The following is a 25,273-nucleotide window of genomic DNA, read 5'->3' as shown; positions in this document are numbered from 1 at the left end:
TCTGCCGATGAGAGAGGACCGATCACCAGGCCATGCATGAGGCCTGGCACTCCTCCTAACCCAGACCGACACCCAAGTCAAGAACAAGACCCCCCCTCCCCCCTCCCCCCTCCCTTAGACCATATTCTCCGGCGTCGACGAGCCCGACGCGCCCGACACGCTCAGCCCCCTCGCGCGGTTGACGCGCAGCTCAAACGTCCGCTGGGGCTTGTTGCGGATGGCCTCGCGGATGCGGTCCTCGCTGCGCTGCATCCAGATGCTCATGGGGGCGGTGCTGGCCGGGTAGAGGGGCATGTTGGCGTCGCGGGCCATGAAGGCCTGGGGCTCGCGCTTGTCGTGCGCGGCGATGACGTCCATGTCGTGGGCGATCTGCTCGCAGTAGAGCTCGAGGGGCAGGTCGTTGACGTCCTGGCCGAAGGGGTTCTCGATCTCGCCGCCGATGAGGAGGAGGCTGTTTTTGTTTTTCTCGTGTTAGTGGACGGCGGGTCTTTTGGGGGGGGGGTTGAGGAAAAAGGGGGATGAGAGGAGAGAGGAAAAAAAAACATACCCCAGGATGATGTAGGCGGCAGCAACAGTGGCCGGGATGGAGATCCAGTGGAGCAGCGGCTGCAGCTGAAACGGCAGCAGCAGGACGTAGACGTAGGTGATCTGGCTGATGGCGATGGTGTAGGCGACGGGGAGCGGGGTGTTGAGGACGCGCTCGCAGCCGGTGAGGACGTCGTTGAGGACGGCGAGGTTGTTGAAGGCCAGGGTCTGGTGGATGGGCACCTCGAGCTGCTTGTTGCGGACGAGCTCGTCGAGGGTCATGGCGAGGTGGTTGAGGATCTCGAGGGGCAGGTTGCCCAGCTCGCGGTCCGACTTCTTGAGGGCCTTGCGCGGGTTGCTGGCGGCGAAGGACAGGCCCAGGTACTCGCCCGTCTCCTTGAAGAAGCTCTTGCGGGGGGGCGCGGCGCGCTCGGGCTGGGCGCGCGTGGCCTCGTTGGCAAAGGTGTCGAGGTGGCCGATGAGGTGCTGCATGTCGGTGTAGGCGGTGAAGGGCTCGAAGCGCAGGGTGTGCTTGAGGGACAGGGAGAAGGCGACGATGAGGTTCATGCCGGTCAGCTTCTTGAGCATGAGCTCGCGGGGGTCCTGGCCCTCCGGGTCGGTGGCGTGGATCCAGAAGACGCGGCCCAGGGCCTGCGAGGCCAAGGTCAGGACCGACCAGTAGCGGCGGCCCTCAGCATAGCGCTCGTAGGCGGTGGAGCTGCGGAAGGACAGGCCCAGGCCGACGACGAAGCCGGTGATGGTCAGGAGCACCGAGTCGACGCCGATGTAGTGGACCTTCTTGGAGAAGAGGGTGACGGCGGTGGCCCAGGCGCTGACGAAGAGCAGGGGCACGATCATCTTGGGCACGATGCTGCCGTGCATGCGCAGGAAGGCGGGCCATTTGGAGTGCTTGGACAGGTCGCGGGGACCGGTGAAGTAGTCGTCGAGGTCGAGCGAGGCACGGCGCTGGAAGGGGTTGGCAGCGGTCGACACCCGGGGCGACGGCGGGTTGCGGATCTCGGTCTGCTGGACCGTGACCGACGGCCTCTGCCGGGTCTTCTCGTCATTCTTGGTCTCGGTGTGGGACGAGGCCATGGACGAGGGCCCGCTGTCGGCCATTGCGGTGGTGATATCAGGTCGGTGCGGGTACGGATAGTAGTATAAGGGAAGGGGGCGGGGGGGAGAGAGACGGTTTTGGTGCTGGGCGAGTATACGGGTAGGAGATGCCAAGAACAGAAAGGAAATGGGTCAGTACAAGGAAAAAAGAGAGAGTCGCGGGAGAGAGAAAGGAGACGGCAGATCAAGATGAAACGGGGCGGACAGCGTGGGCTCCTTATGAAGAAGCAATGGGCATGCCCCGTTGCCCCAATTGCCCGATTGCTCCATCCATGCAAACGAGCCCCGGCCGTTGGAAGCTTATTTTGGACAGGCTGGACAGACCTGACCCGTCTGGGCCATGGGCCAAGTCTGAGAGGTCTGTCTGAGGAGTCTGACTGCGCACCCTGACACGATGGGGGGGTTGTGGCAGTTTCAGATGCGAGCAAGGGCCTGCAGCCAATGGACACTCTGGGAAGACATGCACCAGAGCATGTGGCTGCGCTGGAACGTCTGGACTTCTGGAACTGTTCAGGGGGTGTTTCATCCTGAGCCGTCCAGAGAGGGCAGTTGACCGTACCGGTATATTATACAGACTGGACATTGACAACGGCAGTGGTGTTGATCAGCAGTCAGTGGCATTTGCATCGTGAGGCCTCCCATCTCGTGTTGAGTGAGTGGGGCCACCAGAACCCGCAACTGTAGTATCCGTACAGCCCACCATACATAGTACATGGTAGTAGTCGTGGGCATGGACACGCCTCAGTTGCCAATTGCAATTGGGGATCTTAGGATCCCCGTTTCACCCTACCAGGCGAGCACCGTGGTCCATCGGCTCCTAGCACCCCCAGCAGAGGCAGGGGTCACAGCCGGCCCAAACCCCTGATCGCCCAGTTCTAGACTCCCGCCGGCTGCTCCCGCCGGCCAAGCCGAGTTAAATTAGGCCACTGAAAAAAAAATCAGTTGAAAGAATCGTCTGCCGTAGCGTGCTGTGTGTAAGCTTTTAGATCGAAAAGCTTGAATCCGGCGTGGGTGAGGCGGTCAGGGGTATAAGCATGACAGCATATTATGGGCGCCAACAGACACGTCTTCCCCCCTACTATTAATATCCATTGTCTCTGCTTGGCCTGGGAGTACTCGTAGCCTGGGACCGGGATGCTGCCTTGGACAAGTCAACATTGCCCGTCATGTTCATCCAATGGCATCTCTACTCTACGCGTTGAACCTGCAGTCCCCGTGGGGCATCGGCATCGGCAAGGCCGTCCACTTGGAACATGCCTACTCCCTACGGATACATACAGCTCGCTTGATTCATCGCCCATGCTTCCTCGTGTCAACCCCTGTTGGTGTATGCAATATCTCGTCAGCTACATGGTACGAAATACCTGGCACCAGCCAACCCCAGCAGCCCACTACATGGCTGGCATGGCACACTGATAATATTATCACCTATTCCAGCTCCTCCTACTCCTCCTCCTCCTCATACTCATCCCACGACACCTTTCCATTCTTCAGCGCCCCCGTCTTGGCGTGTCCCCCCCCGACCGTCGGGTTCCTCGCCAGCCGGTTCTCCCCGTGCCTCACCAGGAACCGGGCCATCTCGAACTCGCCCTCGTTGCGCGTCTTGACCTTGGGCGTGCCCCAGAAGGTCGCCGTCAGGCTCTCGTACCCGATGCTCAGCTCGTAGTACCCCCGGTAGAACAGGTCCTGCCACTGCAGCTGCGGGTTGTGGTCGACCAGCCACTTGGACCCCTTGTTGGCCAGCCAGTTGGTGAAGTTGTTGGGCATCGGCAGCGACGACGTGATGGACGTGCTCGCAAACTCGACCCCGACCGCGCCCTCGCCCGTGTCCTCGTCGTACGGCCGGTCGCCCTCGTCGCCCGTCACCCACGCCAGGTCCGACACCCACGACAGGTGCGAGTCCCCCGCCAGCATCACCGTGTCGTTGATCCTGTTGTCGTACAGGTGGCCCAGCACCCGCCGCCGGTTCGCCAGGTACCCGTCCCAGGCGTCGCGGTTGTAGCCCTCGTCCGTGAAGAAGCCGTGCGTCATGTGGCTGAAGACGATCTGCTGCCCGACCAGCCTCCACGCCGCGCCGCGGTCCGACGAGCGCGACAGCTGGTCGTAGAACCACGCCTCCTGGTCGAAGCCCATGACGGTGCGGTTCTCCCAGTTGGCGATGCGCTCAATCTCCTTGGAGTTGCCCCCGATGCCCACGAACCCGCCCAGCACCGTCAGGTCGCGCGCGTACTGGCGCGTGTCCAGCATGATGAGGTCGAACAGCGTGCCGATGGAGAAGGACCGCCAGATGCGCAGGCTGTCGTCCATGTCCACCTGCCGGATGGGCATCCACTCAAAGTAGGCCCGCACCGCGGCCTGCTTGCGCAGCCGGAACACCTCGCCCTCCGAGTTCTCCGTGCCCTCCTTCCACGCGTTGTTGCCCACCTCGTGGTCGTCCCACACGGGGATCCACGCGAACTGCCGGTGCGACGCCAGCAGGTCCTCGTCCGTGCGGTACGTCGCGATGCGCTTGCGGTAGTCGTACAGCGTGTAGATCTCGCGCTTCGGGAGCACCGTGCGGATGTTCGTGTCGCCCTTGTACTCGTAGATGTAGTCGCCCAGGTGGATCACGTAGTCGACCTGGTCCTTGCGCGCCACGTTGCCGTACGCGTTGAAGTAGCCCTCGGCTGCAGGGGGTTGGTTAGTCTGATCGTCCCATCCATCATGATGTCCTATGTGTGTACACGTGTGGTCACCTACGATAGTTGGCACACGAGTAGACGGCAAGTTTAATGTTCCTGTCCACCTTGGCGTTGGCCGCCGGCGTCGTCTTGGTGCGGCCCACGGGGCTCGTCTTGGCCGAGTCGCACACGTTGAACTGGTAGTAGTACGTGGTGAAGGACTGCAGGCCGCTGGCTTCAAACTATGGACAGTGAGTACACATGCATGGATCTTATGTCCTCACGTAGACAAGAGTAAGGGGAAGTTACCTTGATGGTGTAATCGACGTCGCTGGACGTGTGCGCCGTCCCCTGGTCGACGACGTTGCTCATCTTCTCATCGCTGGCTACCCTATACTCGACACAGGCCGACTTGTCCGACGGCTGATCGGCCTCTGGGTGGTCGTATATGGGGACAAGCCCCTCGGGGACGGTATCCGAGGCCGTGTTGTCGGACGAGGGAGCCAGGCGCGTCCAGATGATGACCGAGTCGGGCATGGGGTCGCCAGAGGCCACGCCATGGGTGAACTCGACCTCGTCAGCCGCATAGAGCTCGCTGGTCTGGCGCTTGGCGAGGTGGCCTGGGGAGACGGCCAGGCTGGGGTGGCGACGGGAAGGGCTGAGGTAGGCCAGGTTGTTGTCGTGGAGAGAGGCCGCGATGGCCCCGTTGGCCACGGCCACGGCCAGGAGGGCGCTGAGGGTCACCATGATGGGCGGTGGTAGCGCTCTGTCACTCTGTGCGTGTTCCTCCGGGGATGGATGAGTGCTTGTAGGGGATTTTGACCTTTATTATACCACCAAGTCTGGGGAATAGTTTATGGTGTGTTAAACGATACCAGCCCGCCTATTGCCGGCAGGAAGACGGGACCCGGACTAGGACCAGGCCCAGACCAGAGACACAGGGCTGCCTGCCATTGCATATCCCGCCCTCATGACTGGCCGTGGGCCGTGACGGGCGCAGCTCACGTCTTGTCACTTATACACGTGGGGCAGGTGATGGGCGTGAGGGCGCTGGATGGCGTTGAGCCAAGCGTTGATGAGCAGAAGCAACTCCCCTCTACACACCTAGTGCCATGCGCGTATCCGCGCTGCGGATAGGCCAAGGAGCCGCCCAGCACCCCCCAGGTGCCGCCCTGGGAGCGTGCCATTCCGTTCTGGGTATGCCGGAAGCTCGAAGCTGGAGTTGCCCCCGCAGTTCGTGGGTCGCAAGCCGTCACATTTCTTCTTCATCTAGGTATCGAGCCCGAATTGCCAGCTTCCTAGATGGGGGGAGGGGGCAAGACCACGTGTGGCTCGTCCAAGGCCAGATTCGGGGTCATTCAAGTGGTGACTGCGGATCCGTAGATTGATTAACATTCGACGGTGCCCGGGATGCCCGCGGAGCTCCGGGTGTTTCGGTCTCCGATTTCCCAATCGGGTAATCGGCCACAGACGCCATCGGACAGACAAGCTTTGGCTGAGCCCATATATCCCATAGTAGTATGGGAAACGAGGATATCTAAGCTTATTCATCTATTTTCGTATATCCATGTCGTCATTCGATGGTTGCAGAACACAACTACCGTGCCGGTGCACATGGGATGTTGCCAGACGTCAGCCTGCCTGCTTGTTATATGCCTGTGCATCCGTTTACCCGGCCACCTACCGTGGTACGTACATCAACGTCCAGCCTGGTGTTACCCCGCCGCACTGCACTGCATCATCCTTGCAGGCAGGGCTGAGAGACACACAAAGGATCCAATATTACACCCTACAATGTGGTAGGTGAGTGCATCGCCAGCCATCGAGACCGCGTCAGCGACCGAGCACCCGCAGACGCCATGCCTCCCGACCTGCTCTCCGCGCTGCCCGTGGAGCTGCTGGAGGAGATCACCAGCAACCTGATATCCGAGGGGGATCTGAGGCATCTGGCCTCGCTCGTGCGCACCAGCTGGTGCTTCCACCGCCTCTTCAACGCCCAGCTCTACCGCAGAGGTCAGCACGGGGGATGGGCCGACGTCCAGAAGGGTGAGCCGGCCCTGCTATGGGCTGCTCGCGTCGGTCGGCTCGAGACGATCCGCCGTGCCATGACCGTGGATGGTGTTCGCTTCGACGCCCGCATCCTGACCCAGGCGGTAGAGTGTGGCCAGCAAGCCGTCGTCGAGCTCCTCTTGGACGCGGTCGGCATGGACGTCAACGGGCTTGACTGCTACGAGTGTACGCCGCTCTTGGGGGCAGTCACCCAGCGTGACACTCCCATGGTTCGCCTGCTCCTCCAGCACGGGGCCGACGTCTCGTGCAAGGCGTGTCAGCCGGTTTCGGGCGTGAACAAATTCCCCATAGACGCGGCCGTCAAGGCCAGACAAGTCGAGATGACCGACATGCTCCTCAAGGCGGGCACCGCTGGCGCTGGCACCGCCCTCCACACCGCAGCAGCTATTGGGCACTCCCCTCTGGCCAAGCTCCTCCTCGCGCATGGCGTCGACGTCAACTACGGAGGCGGCTGGACGCCGATGCATACCGCCATCTCTAATAGTCACCACGACATGGTCCAGCTCTTGATCGATCACGGGGCCGACGTCGAGGTTCAGGCCCATGGCCAAGGCTCGGAAAGGGACGGATACGCGCCTCTGCTTCTGGCTACAAATTATCAAATGGTAGCAACGATCAAGGTTCTGCTTGAGAAGGGGGCCAACGTCAATGCTACACACGACCTCCACAGACTCACGCCGTTGACGCTGGCGTATGAGCGCCAGGCCGACAATGTTGTCCAACTGCTTTTGCAGCACGGAGCCAAGACTTATGACGATCTGACAAGCGCAAGCCGCTGATGATTGGAGGTGTGCAGGTGTGATGCTGAGCTGGTCAAGGATATTCATCGTTTGCTCCTAGATGTGGCCAGTGTAGAGATGCATCTCAGTGCTGTAGCCTGTGGTAGTAAATAGGTAACCAGGTGATTTATCCGTCTCACGCTTTGGGCTTTGGGCTTTGGGCTTTGGCTTTTGGCTACTTCAGGGCAGTGGCATGTCTGCCCAGGGCCCAGGAAACCAGGAAATCGTCGCCTTTCTCCCCCATCTCCTCTGTACACTCCTTTAACCAACACCACGCCCCTTGCACTCGCCAGTACCACTCGACGCCCCCTATATCCCCGTAAGGTTTCGAATACCGGCTGCGGTTCCGATTGTGCCCCTCCTGGAGAACCAAGATCCGCCGCGTCACCATCTTCATCCCCGCTTTCTCCCAGATGGGTGCCGATACTCTCTTTGATGGCATGGACAAATCGCGCAGCTTCTTCTCGATCAAGTCTCTTTCCTCGCCGTCCTCGTCATCCTCCAGGCCATGATGCAACAGCTGTTCCTGCAGGTTCACCATCTCGGTTTCAAGGTTGTACCAGAACCACGCTGAGAGCTCGCGCTGAAGCTGGTCGCGGCCGTCCCGCTCTGCTAGGCAGTGGTTGCAGCGCAGGGAGTCTATGTACGATCTGTTGTCCTCGTCCTCGTTCCAGCCTCTCGTGAACATGCCCCGAACCCTCACCTTCCAGTCCTCGTCTAATGCGCCGCAGCGAAACGCTCGCAGCTCCTGCCACACGCCACACCCGGGACAGCGAATCGTGCACATGGGCCAGACACCCGTCTCCTTGTAAAACCTATAGTCGCCCCACTCGGAAAAGACGTCGACAGAGCACCGCATCTTCTTGCTTGACATTTCAAGTCCAGGGAACAGCCGGTGGAGAATAGTTGGGAAGGAGATCATCCGAGTTTGCAGGATAGGGACGTGAGGTGTTCCATAGTTGACATACCGAAACCCTAGGTCGTAGTTGGTGGACGGCGTGTCTGAGATTCTGGCTTGTTGATACAGACACTCTTTGCACCGCCGAAGGTGCCTCTTGGAGCCACAAATGACGAGCTCTACGGCTAGTATTTCTCCGCCAAGAAGTTCTTGTCGGTCCACGCCCTCCCAGTCATCGGGATCTTCCAGTGATAATCCCTGGAAGCTCTGTATCCCGCGTGCCAGGAGCGCCTGCAGTTGCTCCGTGGGGTTGTCGGGGGGACCCTCGGGGCCCCAGTTGCCATGTACCGCGGTGGCATACCGTATCCGGGTTCTGCGGTGTTCCTCCTTGACTTTGGGGTCCCGGGGTGTGCCTCGCAGGGACGGCTTCCAGCTTGTTCTCGGGGTTGCAGCCGGAGACCCCCTCATGGGCTTCCGGTATGCGATTCTGGTGAGGTAGGGATCTAAGAACTGGGAGCGAGGTAGGAGGCGGAGGTAGCCGGAGCAGGCGAAGCGCATGGACTCCCAGACGGGATTCGACCAGCCTGGAGCGAAGATATTATGTGAGTGGTAGTACCGGTAGGACCGGCCACCATATTTTCTCTGGCATTCTAGAGCAAGCAGGCGCTCCACCAGGAGCTTGCGTGTTGGTTTGATGAGGGTCCTCAGCTGAGAGCTGGCCTGGCTGACGGAGATGAGCTCGATGGGGTCGAGGCGGCGGAAGATGGCGCATTGGATCTCGACGGGGAGCGACTCGAGGAGTGATTCCGAGGGTGTCATGGTATTCCTGTGTGTACTGGCCAGATTTCCAGCAGGGCTGGAAGCAAGCTGAGCTTCATGTTGGATACCCGGATGGCCGACCTACTTTATACTCGTACCCCACAACGTGCCGTTTGTGCTGATTCTTGTGACTACGACATGCATCTGACATGGCAGCGATGACGACTTGGGCGAGTCGAGGCGCATCGAAGCGGGCGACGGGCTGGGATCGATATTGATATGCTACTCAGAGGATTGACTCGAATTGACGATTCTTGGTACGTACACATATTACGGATACGGAGTACAGAGTACTGTGTCGACACTCAAGTGCCGGATGGAGCAGGCCTTGTTGGGACGAGAGGGCCGCGAACAGTGGAGAACTGGAGATGGGCGAAATTGGTCGGTGTGAAATGAGGACTTGAGGAGACCCAGCCTTCTCAGGAGTTCTCTCTCAGGGTAATCCCAGGAACAGTGCGTCGGTGGCTGACGCCACGTTTGCTTGGCCGTTCCTTCCGCCAAGCCCCACTGTTCCACCAACGGCCAGGGGGCCTGATCCTCTAACAAGCCTCTAACAGGCCTCTGAGGGGGCCGCTTGGGGCCGCTAGAGCCGCCTGGGGGCCAAGGCACAGGGGCCTGTGACCGCTGGGCATTACGTCGTCAGTGACTGCTGGTCTGTCACGGGCCTGAGGCCATTCAATGGTGCATCTGTCAACTTCAGACCTGCGACATCACCACCATCAATCCGTCCTCGCGCCTCGACGGACAGCCCAGTCTCTCTCCCTTCCTCCCCGCTGCATACGAACCCTCCCGCGAGCATCTGACTAGCCAAGCTCGCCGTCCCTCGCCCAGGTTGTCCACTATGGCGACCTGGCGCGCCCGCCAGCGTCTCAACCTCGTCACCTTTTTCGTCTGCCTCGTCCTCGTCCTGCTCTTCTTCCGCGACTCTGTCTTCCCCCCTCCCGAAAGCGCACAGAAACTGCGCAGCACGGATGATGGCTCGAAGCCTGGACAAGGCGACGTTGAGATGGTCGTGGCCAGCATGAAGAAGGAGAACGTGACGTGGCTGAACGACTACCTCGTGGGCTGGAAGAAGAACATTTACGTCGTCGACGACCCGACGGCGCCCCTGACAGTGAAGATGAACAAGGGCAGGGAGTCTATGGTTTTCTTGACGTGAGCGCATTGGCCTACCATTTTCAAGTGACTTGGAAACAATGCTAACGAATTCAATCAGCTACATCATCGACCGCTACGACACCCTCCCTGGCAACATCATCTTCCACCACGCCGAGCGCTTCCAGTGGCACAACGACGACCCCAACTACGACGCCCTCCCACTCCTCGAGAGCTTCCGATTCGAGCACCTCCGCGCCGAGGGCTACGTCAATCTGCGCTGCGTCTGGGTCCTGGGCTGCCCGACCGAGATCCGCCCCATCAAGGACGACGTGCCCCCGCGCAAGTCGGAGCCTATCAACGCCAAGCGCGTCTACAAGAAGGCGTTTGAGGAGCTGTTTCCCGACCAGCCCGTCCCCGAAGCCATTGGTGTCACCTGCTGCTCGCAGTTTGCTGTCCGCAGGGAGGCCGTCTGGCAGCGCCCGCGTTCCGAGTACGTGCGCTACCGCGACTGGCTCATATCGTCGTCGCTGGGCGATGACCTGAGCGGACGGGTGCTAGAGTACTCTTGGCACAGTGAGTTTCTCTCCTTCTCTACTGTATGAACTTTGGCTAATGAGTGCAGTCATCTTTGGCAAAAACTCGGTCCACTGCCCGTCAGCTGGCGAGTGCTACTGCAAGACGTACGGCCTGTGCAGCATGGACTGCGACCAGGATAAATGCGAGGGGCAGTATACCCTTCCGCCATATTCGACACTACCGCCTGGCTGGCCCAAGATTGGGTGGGATAACGAGCATAGGCCCTGGGAAGGCCCTCCATAAGCATTTGAAGGTTGGGGGCTTGGGAAACTAGATTATGGGCATTAAACGGCACCATGTGGCGGGCTCGATATGGGACCTGGACTATCATTGCAGGCGTTAGGAACTGGGATGCATGGGAATTGTATAGATACGTTCATAATTTGCATTTTGCATTTGAAGTAATATGAAGCTTTGAAGCTTTGGGTTTCTGATTTTCTGGCTATAGCATTGGACCAAACAGAGGCCAATTTTTGCGTGATGGTGGACTCGCCTTCTGCTCACCTTCTACCCCACCCCCACAATTTTCCGCCTGTAGCTGTCGCTCTAGTCTTGACCTCATCCAGCTTTTGGCTCATCAAACCATCTATCTACCCTCCCTCCATATCCATCTCCCTGGCTTCACATCGGAGTAGCCCTCGCCGAGGCTACATGAGAGAGCCACCATGGATCGCTCACAGCCTACCTCGGGCAACCTCATGGGTACGCAATCCGCCCATCCTCCCCGTTCTCACTCCAAATGTCGATACACATCAGCTCACTCACTCATCCTCCAGATTCCCACGACCGCCTCGTAGCAGACATCCTCACCCGCTACCGCACCCTCCTCATGCTCGCCACCATCCAAGCCGAGGGCGACCGCTCCAGCGACAAACCCGAGGCCATTGCCGTCGCCGGCATATCCCTCAAGATGGAGTTTGAAGGGCTGGTACGTTCCCTCTCCCCCAATTTCCTCCCCCTCAACTCACGCAGCACACCTAGTACTCCTCCATCAAGGAGCTCCTCACCCTGTCGCGCAAGATGAAGGAGTTGTGGGTGTTTGGGCCCCTCGGCCGCGACGACCAGGGCTCCCGCGCCATGGACGAGCAGATCCGGCAGGACGTGACGCAGGTGGCCGCGCTGCTGGCGGGCGTCGAGGCCAAGGGCATGAGGGAGCTGGCGGAGAAGAGCGGCGGGTCGTGGGAGCCCGTGCGGACAGACGACGGGGAGGGCCAGCAGGTGCAGGCGCAGGGGCAGACGTAGATGGCGGTTGGGGAGCGGTCCCTGGGGGCGTGTTGAAGTTTTTTTTTCTTTCGCAGTGGAATTGGCGTTTGGGTCTTTTCTTTTACTAGACTGGGCATATGGGATACCAGGTGCTTTAACGGATCGGAGCAGTCACGTATACCGCTACCAATCCTTGCAACTTTCAGAGAAACTGATGCGGATGAAATTCACACCGTACATGGCTGTCTATATGAACATATAATTCCATCGTTTCTGGACATGATACAAATCTCTAGCCCTCACCACCCTCGGGGTCCTCATCCTCGTCTCCCAACTGCTTGTCCACGTCGACCTGCACCTTGTTGTTGGCGATCTGGGCCGCCTCAATCCCAGCGGCCGTCACCCACAGGAAGTGGTTCTCCTTGAATTGGTCGATCTGGTTGTAGAAAGAATGGAACCTATACAGCTGTTAGCTCCGGGCTGACAAGAAACGCTTGCGAATATCTCGACTCACCAGTTCTCCTTCTCCTCCACCTCGAATATCCGCTTGTAGATATGCTCCTGCTTGAACGCCTCCAGTCGCTCGTCGTACTTGCCAAAGTCAATCGTCTCCTTGCCCAGGCTCTCGGTCGCGCGCTTGTTGTACGCGTCAAAGACGGGGCGCTCCAGCAGCAGGCCCAGGCCGGGCGCCTTGGGGATGGCCATCTTGTTCTTCTGGTAGCTCTGGTTGACGCGGTCGACGGGCGTGCCGCACCGCACCAGCAGGCTCGCCAGGCCGACCATCTTGCGAATCTGGTGCATCATGAAGCTCTGCCCGTGCACCTTGAGCGACAGCCACTCGGTATCGCCGATGATGATGGGCTCGGGGTTCACTACGAACGACTTGATGTGCCGCTTGGCCGACGGGTCGCTGAACGACTTTTGCACCGTGTAGTTGTGGAAGTTGCGAGTACCCTCGTACCGGGAAAGCACCTCCTGTAGGCGCTGCAGGCGCTCCGTGGATACGCGGTACCGGCGCTTGGCACCCACGTACGCGGCCTTGATGTCGCGGAGGGCAAAGTCGAGCGGGCCCAGCTGGCGCTTCTTGGGCTGGAAGGTCTCGAGGCTGATACCCGTCTGGGGCTCCATCACCTTCTCCGCCGCATCGCCCTCCTCCTTGTCCTCCTTGTCCTCCTTCTCACCCGCCTCCTTCTCCTCCTCGACGTGGATGCGCTCAAGGACCTGCGCCTTGATGGCAGGATCGAGGCGCTCGAGGATAGGCTTAATATCCCGCTCGTCGACCGTGGTCCAAAAGTCCTTGACATCGGCCATGAGCTCGTTGAGCGTGTCCTCGTACCCGTTCTCCTTGGCGAGCTCCGGCACCTTCTTACCCAGGTAGGTCTGGGGATGCGGAGGCAGCAGGCAGTAGCTGGGCATGAGGTACTCATACCACCTCGAGTCGCAGCCCTGGTAGCAGCTGAAGGACTTGTTGGTCTGCTGGATGCCCCACACGCGGATCTGCTCCGGCAGCTCGGCGTTGATCTTGTCGACGACGTCCTCGTCCTCGATGATGAGCTTCAGGCTGATGACATTGCCGGCCGCGTGGACGCCCTTGTCGGTCCTGGCGCAGCGCACCAGACTCGACTTGCGGGGGTCGTTGGCATTGGCCTTGGAGATGGCGCCGGCCTTGATGAAGGCGCGGAACAGGTCCCTCTCGATGGTGGGCTCGTCGCCGTTGATCTGCATGCCCTTGTACCCCGTGCCTGAGTACCCCACCATGACGGCCACCTTGCGCTTCGGGCGCTTCTCCTCGGCCGCAATCTCCTCCTCGGTGAAGGGGTTTGGCTTGGGCGGGGCGTCAATCTCCTCGCCGTCCTTGGTCAGCTTGCGGCGCTTGCGCTCGTGGTACTCGGCGGCGGCCTCGCGTCTAGTTTCTGGTGGTCAGTCGCGTTGGTAAGGTGCGGGACTCTCTCTGTGTGCGTCTCTCCTGGATGGGGATGACCTACTCCCAATCCGACCGGCCTTTTTCCTTGTTCTTGCCTCCCATTCTTGAGCGCTTGTGGCCGCTGTGGCGGGGGTTCTTGAAGTCGCGTCCGTCGCGAAGCTGGCCATCAGCGGGCGCACTGCCGGCGCTGTCGCTGGGCTTCGCCATGTCCGGTTTGCTAGCAGCTGGAGGGTCCTGGCCGTCTGCCATGGTCTCATTGCGCAATGGCGGCGTTTCGGGTATGGGGTTGGGTTTTGGCTTGAATCGGGGTGGTGATGGAGAAAGAATTTCGAGGCCACCGACATCCACAGTGGGGCACAACACGGAGTGGGGGACAAAATTACAGTGCTAAATTCGAGCCATTTATTCGGTGTATCGCTTCCTGCATCTTTTCTGTCACCATGCTGCCAAATTCAAATCCACCTTCACCCATCATCTTCAGCACAACTTACTCGAGTACCATTATTAGGTTTACATTCATCAGAACACGTTTCCCCAACCTTCTATCTGCATATCCTATGCCGCCCGTCTGAATCAACCCGTATCCCACTCCCACCCATCAACTATGGGATCCTCTGCCGACCTCCCACCGTGTTCATCGGCTTCCAAGCATGGATGGCCCTGATCGTCCTTGCGCCTTTTGAGCGATGGGCTCCCCAGAATACAGTCCAGGATCGTGTATTCCGATCCATCTAACAGACGATCCCCCTTGCGCAGTGTCCTAGACTCGCGGGAGCTGGCCCCAAAGGCTTGTTCCTCCCCCCTGCCAGTGTCCCTTTCCACCACGCCCTCGATGTCGGTGCCGCTTGGAACTGGGCCCCCAGTTGACGATGAAAGCGCTGTCGCCGTATGCGCATAAATCACAGCCATGTCCCCCTCCCCCATATTTCTCAACGCCACCCTCTTGCCTGTGCCCGCCGCCTCCGCCTTCTTCTCCTCCTCCGCCTCCTCCTTCTCCATCTGCTGCATCCTGATAATCTTGCCCACGACGCCCGCCACAATCAGCGCCACCGTCGTGACGATGAGCAGCGACGCCAGGATCCGGATGTACCGCGTCCTGCGCGCCTTGGACCGCGCCTCGAGGCTGTCGTACTCCCCATCCTCCGCCTCGGTCGCCTCCTGGTAGCGAGGGGGGGCGCGCTCTGCGCCGTACGCCGGCGGGTACGGCTCGTTGAGGCTGAAGTTGCGCGTGCGGAACACCTCGAGCGTAGACTCTTGCGCGGTCGGGTAGTGCGTCGGTGGGCTCTGGATGGAGTTCATTGTGCTGCTGGCGGTTCGTTCTTGTGCATGCCCTCCGAGGGGTGAGAGCTGGTTGCCGACGCCACTGCAATAGGTCTCATGGTGTGGGGGAAAGTATGGGGAAGAGAGGAGGCCGGTCTGTAGGTCATGTAGCCAGAGAGTCTATCTAGGGAGCTGATGGTATAGTGCCGGCATCCCCTGGTTCTGCAACCTGGCATTCGTGGTGGAGGCATCAGGATGGCGCCTCGCTCTGGTATGGACTGGACCGGCCATGTCGCACTCGGCGAGACACTCGCAACACCCTGCTTCAGAGAGCCGGGCAACTCCGGATTTCGGATATGGTATTTCTGGGGCGCACTGCACGTTCAACGCCATTCTCACTTCCGGGTCTGAAACTAAGGCCACTGTTGCAGATGGCCTCCAAGTCAGGTCAGTTGGACTACTAGAAGGCCATCTTGCAGCAACCAACTGGCCGTACCCTTCGGGCCTCTCGTGACCACGTCCAAGTATGAAGATGCCTACAATCCGAGCACAGTTAGTCTCATCCTGGTTCACAAATCATCACCGGACTCCTAAACTGACACACTGGGACCCCTTCGGCACCATCGCAGTGCCATCTGGGTCCCATTAATGGATTGACCGCGAATACCCAAGATGATATATCTTGAGCTGTGATAGGCTCATCGCTGGCCTGTTGCTTGCGACTTTAGTTAATCACGTCCGTAGCACTGGTCCCATTATACCCCAGATACTACCCAGGACCAGAAACTGCTGTTTCTGTCGTGTGGGGTTATTACTACGTACCATCACAGGTCTTCTGGAACGCAGCGACGCTCAGGTGCCACGTTGCCAAGATGCCTTGTATACTCAGGACAGCTCAAGCAACTGCACTGGGCCGGGGGTTGATTCCAACTTGGCTTACCTGTCCAGGTCTCTGTTTTGGCCGTACTTCTCCTCTCCCCAGATGCCGTTGGTGACCATCAACATCTCAAATGTCCGGATTCAAATGCCGGGTCTAGTGCTTAACCCGTCGGTCCTCGCCGGGTTTTTATAGTAGTCAAAAATAGAAGAAGACGTAAATTCAGGTAGCTGTCTTTGATAGAGATCACATTGCAAGCTACTAATAACTAACCATATATTACTACAGTGGTTCTGGGGCCGAGACGCGATGGTAACACCGAGTGTTAAGCTGCGATTTCACTAATAATATTTCACCAAGTATCCTAACCACATTCAATAAAAGGAACACAGATGTTTTAGTCTCCCCGTATCAATGATGGTGTGCGGAACTTGTTCCCATCCGTCAAAGTACCCGTCAAAAAGTCGTGAATCAGGGGATCCATGCCGACCCTCGCCGCAGCATCCATCCATGCTTGAAACTCGACAACCTCGTATGATGTCTGTCCTCCATCCTGCTCCTCAAGATACGCCTTCAGCTGCGCTGGATGAAACTTCCTATCACTACAATGATGCACAAAGTTTGCTGTCTCACCCCCAGTCGCTGCCCTGACCGTAGTCAGCGCAACATCAACCAGCTTACCGGATACATCTTGCACCGACACCAGGTCGAGATGTCCGTCCACCTTGTCCTCGATTGATGGTACCTTGCCCGAGGTTCGGGAAGAGTTGATAACAGAGGCCATAATGTCCAGCCTGGGCGCCCCGTCCCCAACAATAGTCGTCGGCCGATGGATCCACACAGGCACACCGCACTCAACCGCAACTGTCTCCAGGATGCGTTCGGCCACCCATTTACTGTCTCTATATCCGCTCCGTGATGATGGCTCAGGTATGCGATCGGCTGCCGATTTCTCAGACAGAGCAGGCTGTGCAACCTGCTCATTGGCGCTATGATAGCTGGCGATTGTTGGAACAAGCGAGACGGAGCCGGTTGACACAAAATGCAGGGGAATGGACCGTGCAAGTGCAAGACGGCAGAGCTCAACGGTAGAGGAAACGTTGGCCCGGCGGAGTGACTGATAGGGCTTGAGGAATGACACCTGCGCGGCGTTGTGGATGATCATGTCGGCGCGGCTGCTGAGATGGTCAAACTCGGCTTCTGAGAGCCCAAGAAGGGGGGCCTCAAGGTCACCAGGATACTCAATGATCTTGTCACTTTTGACCGACACACGGCGTGTGTTTGAGATGTTTCTAGTCCGGCGGATGGCAATGCAGTGCACGCTTTGAACTCGGGGATTCTCGACAAGACGCTGTAATATGGAGCTGCCCAAAAACCCGGTGGCGCCTGTGAGCACTACGACCAAGTTGTTTGGATCAGTCTCGCTCTCGAGTCCGTCATGTATCAAAGATTCAGAAGGTGTCAGCGGTTGAGAAAGCAGTTCCTCGCAGGCCTTTGCAACCTCTTTGTCCCAATCCATCGTGGCAGGCCGAACGTCCATCTGACCGGATACGAGTTGGCTATCTCCAGTACGCTCATAGACACCAGTATCGGTGTCTGGGACTGCCGAGGCCATGGCAGGACTCTCCGACTTGATCAGGTCCAAATCTTCTGAGAAGGTAGGCGACTGTGATCGAGTAGCAAGCCTTCCATCGACAGACGATGATGGCACAGCAGATGGTGAGGCGGTGCTGTCCATCATATCCACGCCATCGAACTGCTGTTGCGCATCTTGCTGCTGAGACGATGCTTTAGGAATAGGAGCCTGGCCCAGAACATTGGGTTTCACCGCCGCAGGGGTCGAAAATTGCTGCTTTCCTTCGAACACACCCAACTTGGACTTGGCCTCGAAACTAATATCCTCAATCGTAGCATCACTGAGGATCCTCAGAGTGGGCACGTCGACAGCGAGCTCCTTCAAGAACCAGGACCGCAGCTCAACCGCAATCAACGAGTCAATGCCCAATGAGAGCAGAGCCATCTTGGGGTCGACGGGCGAGATCGTGTCGGTTAGCTGAAGCACCAGACGCAGCTTGCGGGAGAAGGCCGCCTCAATCACAGCCAGCACATCCTCGTCGCTGCCTGCCTCGGTGATCTGCTGCCGGACCGTCTTGACTGCCTCGGCGCCTGGGCTTCCCAAAGTGACTCCCTGCTTCTCGCTAGGGACAATGTGCGAGAACCGCGGGAAGCGCTTCCGGGAGGCCGTGTTTGACATGGAGAGCCCCGTGTGGATCTCTGGATTGAGGTGGCCATCCGCTCGACCGGCTTCGATGGCCTCGGCCATGATGGTATGGAACTCGGGTTCGGAAATGGGCATGTACGCAGCCTGCTTCATCTGCAACTGGAGCCACTCGTCGGCGTTTCGCCATATCCACCCGAACCCAACGAGCATACCAATATCCACCACCGAGGCAGCCACACCGCGTGCCCTCCGCTGCACTGCCAGGCTTGCCATGAACATGTTGGCAGCGGCGTAGTTGGACTGGCCCGGGGTGCCAGCGACACGGGACATGGACGAGAAGAAGATGAAGAAGTCGAGGTCGTCGGCGTAGAAGATCTTGTCGAGATGCTCGCTGCCTCGAACCTTGGGGGCCAGGACGGCGTCGAAATCCTCCAGGGACATGGCACTGAAGGGTCTGTCCCGGAGGACCATGGCAGCGTTAGCCACACCCCCAATGGGAGGCATCGTCTTGACGATCTGGCCGTGGACATCTCGCAGAATCTGCTCGTCTGTGACGTCTAGTGCAAACACCCGGACATTCGCACCCTTTCGCTCCCACGCCTGCATGACTCGACTGTCAATGTTGGGCTTTCGGCTGGAGAGGGCCAGGTGTCGAGCCCCATTGTCGATCATCCAGTCGCAGAGGGAGAGGCCAACATCACCCGTGAGGCCAACGAGGAAGTATGTCTTGTTCCCGGAGAACATGTTTCTCACGTCGAGGGGCTTTACAAGGGCGTCAACATTCTCCACATTGACCCAGTCGACAATATCCAGGGGCGCAGACAGATATGGCGCCATTGTGCGGTTAGTGGGCAGCCTGTCGACGGTGGTTCCGGGGGTGAATGACAATGGCCCAGTCACCGATGAATTTGCTTCTGCTGCTGCTCTGAGACACTCACGAGCCTCGTCCAAGTCTAGTGAGACGGGAAGACATCCTGTATGGTTGGCCTCGCTGGCGAGATGATGAACCTTGGCGTTGCTGCTTAGGTAGGAAGCCAGTCGTTGATTAACCCCAGTAACAGACTCTGCCCCAACCGTAATCAGGCACTGAACATCCGCTGGAAGTATCCCAAGAATATCTCGTTCAGTGATAAAGGGGTGGATAACACGGGGTCCCCCAGCTGTGTCGCTAATAGCTCTGGAGACGGTCGAGGCGGTCCAGAACAGTTTGGCGCCGTGTGCGGTGGCCACTTTGGAAGCAATGCTGGTGACAAAGGCATCCGTGTCGTGCAGCCAAATTGTGGCCCCGGTGTTGGTCAGGGGCTTGATCAGGTTCTCGCAAACGAGTTGTGTCAGAGACTCTCGTAGAAGCCCCTGTTCAGCATTGTTTCTTGTCAACTGGCCTGTTGGGATGAGGTCACGAGAGGGAACCCAGATGAGAGAGGTGTTGGTGGATGTCAGGGCGAGGAGGTTTTCGCCAGAGTCGATATCTGTGCCGAAACAGACGAATCGATGCTGCCCTTCTCTCGTAACCACAGGGAAAATAGAGCAGTAATGCACATGTAGCCGAGTAAGCTTTTTGGTGTTCTTGCTCTCGCTGTCGTCGTCGTTGTTGTTGTTATTGTTGTTGATGTTGTCTCTTCCTGCCTGCTCCAGGGAGAATATACCACTCGGCGACTCTCTCTTTAGTGTGACTGGATGCTGCGATGGACTCACTCGACTCTGTATGTGCCTTTTTCCTGAATTAACCCTATGATTCTTGATGTTTTCAGGAAGGATCCTCGGTATGTATGTGTTGCCATCCTGGATCGCAATCTCCGTCTCGTTCGACCAGAGTACATCTTCAAACTCGGGGTTATCGGCATACAACATGCGAAGGAGCATATTCGACAACAACACCGCAGGTTCTTCTGTCTTATCTGGATCCAGATCGACAAATTGAAGGCCAAGATGGGTCAGCTCCTGCATCGCCGACCGCCCCAGGCCAACCATGATGTTGGCATATGGATCGTCAGCGCGACATCCCTTGGTAGCCCAGAGGATATGCTTTGAGTTGTCCAGGATGGTCTTGATGGCTTGGAACTTGCCCTGATTCATGTGTCGGAACGTCGCCTCCCCTAGATCAACTAGCGAAATGGCGACGGTTCCCAACGGCAGACTGCCCTCGGCCAATTTCGGGTCTTCCAGCCCGTTGGTAAGGGAAACACTGTTTGCAAAGGGAGATAGAAGTTTCTCAACCTCAGCTGCTAACGGTACTTGGTCTGCTACTGCGCTAGCCTCGGGACCGATAATGACCAGGTTGTCAATTTTCGGAGACAGTGAGTGGCTAGGCTCCATGTCGAGAGGACTCCTGAGCGCGCTGACCCTCTGATCCAAGGCCTGCGTCGTAAAGACGGAGAAAGTATACATGTCCTCGTCCTCGCTGTCGCGACACTCGATGTCAACCCCAGAGAACTCCTGGCGGCGCAGTATGCTTTCCCACTCATCGATCGAGACACTCGGATGGTCCATGCGACCATCTTCCTGCCCCAGCCACCAACCTGGCAGCACCGAGAAGATTGTCTGAATCCACAGGGGCTCGCTGGTGATCTCTATCAATATCATTCGTCCGCCTGGCCTCAGAAGCTTGTGGCAATTGGCTATGGTGGTGTCCAGCGATTTGGTGGCATGCAGCACGTTGGAGGCCATGATGACATCGAAGGAATGCCCCTCAAACCCTTGCTCCAGCGGATCACGCTCAATGTCCAGCGTCTTGAAGAGCATTTTGTGTGCGTGTGCAGATAATGAAGCAGCGGCCTTTTCGAAGAAGCCCGGCGAGATGTCAGTGTAGATATACGAGGCAAAGTTGGACTGGAGGCACTTCAACGCTGTTTCCGTCATGCTACCTGTTCCAGCTCCAATCTCAAGGATTTTCATCTGCGGGTAGCGGTGGGCGAGCTGACCGACGAGTTCACCGGCCTGGGCGTTGCTTGCCGGTCCGCCTATACACTCCTTGTAGACTCTATCGAGGATGCCATCTTGCATGAGGACTTGCAACGCAGGTACATTACCACGAACAATATCCGGGGACTCCCAACCGATGGCGTGGACGGCGCGCAGGCTGATGTCATCTGGGAACTCGTCATGCCAGGCCTTGATATCATCTTCTTGGTCGACTTCCCACTCGGCCCTGACTCGAGGATGCTGCCCCTGTTCAATGGAGGGAAGCAGCCTGTCAATCACCCAGCCCAGCAACGACTGGAAGTGCCACGGCATAGATCCAATCTCGGATGGTGAGACTTGGCTCCGGAGTCTCCTGAGGAAGAAATATGAAGTCCGCTCCAGCACCTCGTACAGCCTATAATCGGCATGGCTCGCTTTGACAATCTTGCTTCCCTCAATGCCAGATGAGATGTCCTTTCTCCAGACAGTGTGGGAGAATAGCTTGCGGTCTTCATCGGGATCCTGCGTCTTGAACGAGGTGCAGGTCAGACTCTCGAACTGACATTCCAGGCCCCCTCCCGCCGTGGAATAAATATCCACGTCGGCCCTGATGATCTTTTCAGACGCCTCTCGCAGGAAGCAGTCGGCGACAAACTCCCTCTTCTTCTCAACCTGTTTCTGATCCCGCGGTGTGATCCTCACGCGACGAATGCTGGTCGGGAGGTAGGCAGTCCACATGCGCCCGTCCCCTGGGTAGCAAAAGGCGGCGAAGACGCCGTGAAACGAGGCATCCAGGACGGCAGGGTCCATGCGGAAGTGAGTCCTGGAACGCTGGCTCATTGACACAGTGGCGAAGCCTAGGCGTCTGTGGATGGAGTCTGCTAGGAATTCCCCTGAGTAGTCGAGGCCGATGGCGCTGACCTCCGAGTAGAAATGGTCGAGGCTGACGTCTGTGGGCGGAAGATCCGGTGCTTTTCTCAACGGTCGCAGTGCCTCCATGTCTAGGCTGGTGTTGATTATGATTGTTGCCGATCCTGTAAAGTTGCAGTGACTATTCTCATCAGCTCCGGCATCGGCTTCAATGCTGAAGCAAGAATAGTCGGCGACAATGGCCGTTGCATCTTGACTGCGTGTGCGGATCGTGAAGGTGACCTCGACGCCAGCGTGGGACTGCTCCGAAAGAGTAATAGCTCGATGGATCTGAATATCGTTCAGCTCGATCAGCTTCTTGGGCTGACCCGGGACCAGGTAAGATGCAGCCTCGACAGCCATGGACACGTATCCAGCAGCCGGGAACAGAACCTGGTTCTGGAACTTGTGCCCACGCAGCCAGTCCATCTCTTCGATCCTCATAATCTTTCGCCAGCGCACCTCTTGGCGGTTACCGCTGACAGTCGGCACGCCGAGCAGGTCGTGTTCTGGCTCTGGACGCCATCGCCACAGCTTGGACGTTCGCGACTCGAACAGCATAGAGGACTTGTGATCCCACGGGAATTGGGGCAGAGACTTACAAACCCGAGGGCGGAACAGGTACGGGGATGGCTCGCAGGCTTGTGCGAATGCTTGGAAGTTGGGGAAACGTTGACTCGGCGAGTCAATGTTCTTCCACACGAGTCCTAGAGCGTCGGAGAACGAGACAAGGTCATCTTCGTTTCTTCTGAGCACTCCACTGTATGGCATCGGGAAACCTGTCAAGCTCTTAATCAAATCGGTAGCTGGACCACGCAGGGCTGGGTGCGGGCCGATCTCGAGTGCAAGATCGAATCGTTGACCCTCCTGTACAGCTCGATCAAGAGCCTGGGAGAACATGACTGGGCTGACGAGATTGTCGACCCAGTACTGGCCAGCGAAGCTATCTGGGTCGTTTATGGAGCGACCGCTGGACCCGTGCACGCTCGAGTACCACGTACAGTCGCCGTGAATGCTGCGTCTCCTGACTTTGATGCCGCAGATGCGCAGTGACTCCAGGTACGGCTCAGCACATGGCTCCATGTGATGAGAGTGATATGCCTTGTCTACAAAGAGGACTCGCGCAAAAGTATTCTCCTGGTCAAGGACCGCCTTGGCCTCTTGGATGGCATCGCCGTCTCCAGAGATAGTGACACTAGCTCTGGCATTGCTCGCAGCTACTCGGATACGCCCAAGAAACTGAGGCCGGTGGCAGAAGGTCTCAGCATTCTGGAATAAGAGCCCCACTGCCATCATCTTTCCTGCCTGGCCGGTGGGCGAGGATGCGAGGTGCGAGTGAACCCCACGGTAGTAGGCAATGCGAATCGCATCCGTGGCATCGAGATACCCAGCCGCGTATACTGCTGCAATCTCTCCCGAGGAGTGCCCAACAACGCCACGGAAAGAGATCCCAGCGGCTCCGAGAAGATCCACCAGGGCAATCTGGACAGCAGTGCAGAGCGGCTGCGCAATCTCAGCGAGTTGGAGCCGGGAACGGTCTGGCGCGGCCAGCAGCTCCGAGTCGATGGACCAGGATGGGGGATCGACAAGGCTGTCCAGGGACGCCTGGAGTATCTTGATCGACTGGCGGAAACGCGCCGAGTTTCTGTATAAACCCGCACCCATCTTGGGCCATTGGGCGCCCTGGCCAGTGAAGATGCCCAGAATGCGAGCAGGGTACCTTTCGGTGACCCGGACGGCCTGGGACGACTGCATAGAAAGGGTGTCGGCATCTCGACTGGCAGCATCTAGTCGTTCTATCAACTGTTCTCTGTCTGCCGCAGCAATGGAAGCTCGGACAGGGAAATGCTCCCGGCGGAGTTGGAGTGTCCAGGCAAGGTCTTGAAGATTGATGCATGGTTCTGCTTTGAGTGTATGGGACAGTGCGGAAATGGTATCCATCAGTCCCTCCCTTGATCCTGCAGAGAGAGCGAAAGGACCATAATGCTGAAGGCGATCAGCCTGATGCCTACAAGATGTGGCAAGATTGGCACCATAGAGACTGTCACACGGGTCCCAGCTCTCAATTATTGCGTGAGCATTTGTTCCTCCAAATCCAAAAGAGTTGACGCTGGCTCTTCGTGGAGATCCGGCTGGTAGTTTTGGCCAAGGCTGTAAGCTTGTGGGAACCTCGAGGTGGCCATAGAAGGGTTCGATCTTGGGGTTGAGGCGCTTGAAGTGTAAGTTTAGGGGGATCTGGCCTTGCTGTACTGCCAAAGATGCCTTGAGCAACCCAGCAAGACCTGCGGCGCCCTCGAGGTGGCCTATGACTGTCTTGATTGAACCGACGTAGAGGGGATCGTCCTCTCCGCTCTCTCCCCTCGAGTCGTCCTGTTCATCGCGCTCAGAAAAGAATGCATTGTGAATTGCGCGGGCCTCCTTGGGATCACCCGCTTGCGTTCCCGTCCCATGAGCCTCGAAATACTGACAACGGTGCTCCGGCTTTCTCCAGTCCAATCCACATTTGCTATACGTGGAGCGAATCAGTGATGCCTGCGCCTCTGAGCTGGGGACAGTCAGGCCATCGGATCGGCCGTCCTGGTTCACTCCGGTCTCCCTGATGATACACTCGATGTGGTCGTTGTCTGCCAGAGCCTGGCTCAGGGGCTTAAGGACGATGGCTACGAAGCCTTCTCCCCTTGCGTACCCGTCTGCGCCGGAATCCCACATTCTGGAGCGGCCTGTGGGTGAAAGCATGGATAGCTAATACGACAGTCTTAGCCTGGGAAACATGACGGCTCAATCCTGGTCTTGAGAGCTGAGAATAGTTTATAGATTTGACTTACTTGGGACTCATAGATGTACTTTTCTGGCCCGAGGATCAGGTTCACCCCAGCCGCCACAGCCAGCTGAGTCTCTCCACTCCTCAGGGCCTGCACAGCTAGGTGTAGAGCAACCAGACTCGAAGAACAAGCCGTGTCGATATTCACAGACGGTCCCCGCCAGTCAAAGAAGTACGATACTCGATTCGCCACAATCGACCTGGTCACCCCAGTGGCCGTGTACTGAGGAGAGCATTGTACGTCCCGGTTGAGCAGATCGTAGTAGTCGTCCGTCATCTGGCCGACAAAGACACCCGTCGAGGATCCTCGGAGCTCTGACATGGAATAGCCGGCTGACTCGATACCTTCGTAGACTATCTCGAGGAGGATTCGCTGTTGGGGGTCCATGCTCTCGGCCTCCTTGGGGTGGAGATTGAAGAAGCCATGGTCGAATTGGCCAGGGTCTTCTTCCAGAACGTATGAGTGAGACACGTTGGAACTCTTACCCGGGGATCAGCAATTGTTCAGATAGCATGTCAAACCCAGAGACACTTACTCCATGACGTGAACCGTCTGGGTGATGGAACGATTTCTGGTTGAACTTGCTCAAGGGAATCTCCTTTCGAAGATCCGGAG

General features: G+C 58.1%; 9 protein-coding genes across 9 annotated transcripts; 3 read left to right on the top strand and 6 right to left on the bottom strand.

The window, feature by feature from the left end:
- Positions 1-114: 114 nt before the first annotated feature.
- Positions 115-1,644, bottom strand: ACO1O0_001497 (Bestrophin, RFP-TM, chloride channel-domain-containing protein; the record flags this gene model as incomplete). The annotated part of the gene is made up of 3 exons (XM_083190983.1): positions 115-451; positions 548-1,491; positions 1,519-1,644. The coding sequence occupies 3 exons, from the start codon at positions 1,642-1,644 to the stop codon at positions 115-117; spliced, it is 1,407 nt and encodes a 468-aa protein (XP_083054842.1).
- A 1,440-nt stretch (positions 1,645-3,084) lies between these two features.
- ACO1O0_001496 (alkaline phosphatase D family protein) lies at positions 3,085-5,048 on the bottom strand (the record flags this gene model as incomplete). The annotated part of the gene is made up of 4 exons (XM_083190982.1): positions 3,085-4,307; positions 4,381-4,543; positions 4,611-4,921; positions 4,952-5,048. 4 exons carry the CDS (start codon positions 5,046-5,048, stop codon positions 3,085-3,087), a joined length of 1,794 nt encoding a protein of 597 aa, XP_083054841.1.
- A 1,112-nt stretch (positions 5,049-6,160) lies between these two features.
- On the top strand, positions 6,161-7,150 carry ACO1O0_001495 (uncharacterized protein; the record flags this gene model as incomplete). Its single annotated transcript, XM_083190981.1, has 1 exon — positions 6,161-7,150. One exon carries the CDS (start codon positions 6,161-6,163, stop codon positions 7,148-7,150), a length of 990 nt encoding a protein of 329 aa, XP_083054840.1.
- Positions 7,151-7,325: 175 nt separating this feature from the next.
- ACO1O0_001494 (uncharacterized protein) lies at positions 7,326-8,867 on the bottom strand (the record flags this gene model as incomplete). Its single annotated transcript, XM_083190980.1, has 1 exon — positions 7,326-8,867. The coding sequence occupies one exon, from the start codon at positions 8,865-8,867 to the stop codon at positions 7,326-7,328; it is 1,542 nt and encodes a 513-aa protein (XP_083054839.1).
- Positions 8,868-9,708: 841 nt separating this feature from the next.
- ACO1O0_001493 (DUF3431 domain-containing protein) lies at positions 9,709-10,784 on the top strand (the record flags this gene model as incomplete). The annotated part of the gene is made up of 4 exons (XM_083190979.1): positions 9,709-9,795; positions 9,823-10,022; positions 10,084-10,538; positions 10,588-10,784. The coding sequence occupies 4 exons, from the start codon at positions 9,709-9,711 to the stop codon at positions 10,782-10,784; spliced, it is 939 nt and encodes a 312-aa protein (XP_083054838.1).
- A 455-nt stretch (positions 10,785-11,239) lies between these two features.
- Positions 11,240-11,783, top strand: ACO1O0_001492 (mediator of RNA polymerase II transcription subunit 22; the record flags this gene model as incomplete). The annotated part of the gene is made up of 3 exons (XM_083190978.1): positions 11,240-11,243; positions 11,318-11,469; positions 11,523-11,783. The coding sequence occupies 3 exons, from the start codon at positions 11,240-11,242 to the stop codon at positions 11,781-11,783; spliced, it is 417 nt and encodes a 138-aa protein (XP_083054837.1).
- A 253-nt stretch (positions 11,784-12,036) lies between these two features.
- Positions 12,037-13,917, bottom strand: PUS1 (pseudouridine synthase PUS2; the record flags this gene model as incomplete). The annotated part of the gene is made up of 3 exons (XM_083190977.1): positions 12,037-12,202; positions 12,259-13,650; positions 13,730-13,917. The coding sequence occupies 3 exons, from the start codon at positions 13,915-13,917 to the stop codon at positions 12,037-12,039; spliced, it is 1,746 nt and encodes a 581-aa protein (XP_083054836.1).
- A 324-nt stretch (positions 13,918-14,241) lies between these two features.
- On the bottom strand, positions 14,242-14,967 carry ACO1O0_001490 (uncharacterized protein; the record flags this gene model as incomplete). Its single annotated transcript, XM_083190976.1, has 1 exon — positions 14,242-14,967. One exon carries the CDS (start codon positions 14,965-14,967, stop codon positions 14,242-14,244), a length of 726 nt encoding a protein of 241 aa, XP_083054835.1.
- Positions 14,968-16,202: 1,235 nt separating this feature from the next.
- On the bottom strand, positions 16,203-25,198 carry ACO1O0_001489 (Type I Iterative PKS; the record flags this gene model as incomplete). Its single annotated transcript, XM_083190975.1, has 3 exons — positions 16,203-24,578; positions 24,662-25,136; positions 25,194-25,198. 3 exons carry the CDS (start codon positions 25,196-25,198, stop codon positions 16,203-16,205), a joined length of 8,856 nt encoding a protein of 2,951 aa, XP_083054834.1.
- Positions 25,199-25,273: the final 75 nt, after the last annotated feature.

The sequence above is a fragment of the Amphichorda felina genome (genome assembly GCF_050947745.1).
Source record: "Amphichorda felina strain 45539 chromosome Unknown scaffold_1, whole genome shotgun sequence".
NCBI lineage: Eukaryota > Fungi > Ascomycota > Sordariomycetes > Hypocreales > Bionectriaceae > Amphichorda > Amphichorda felina.
This window is presented reverse-complemented; position numbering and strand designations above follow the sequence as displayed.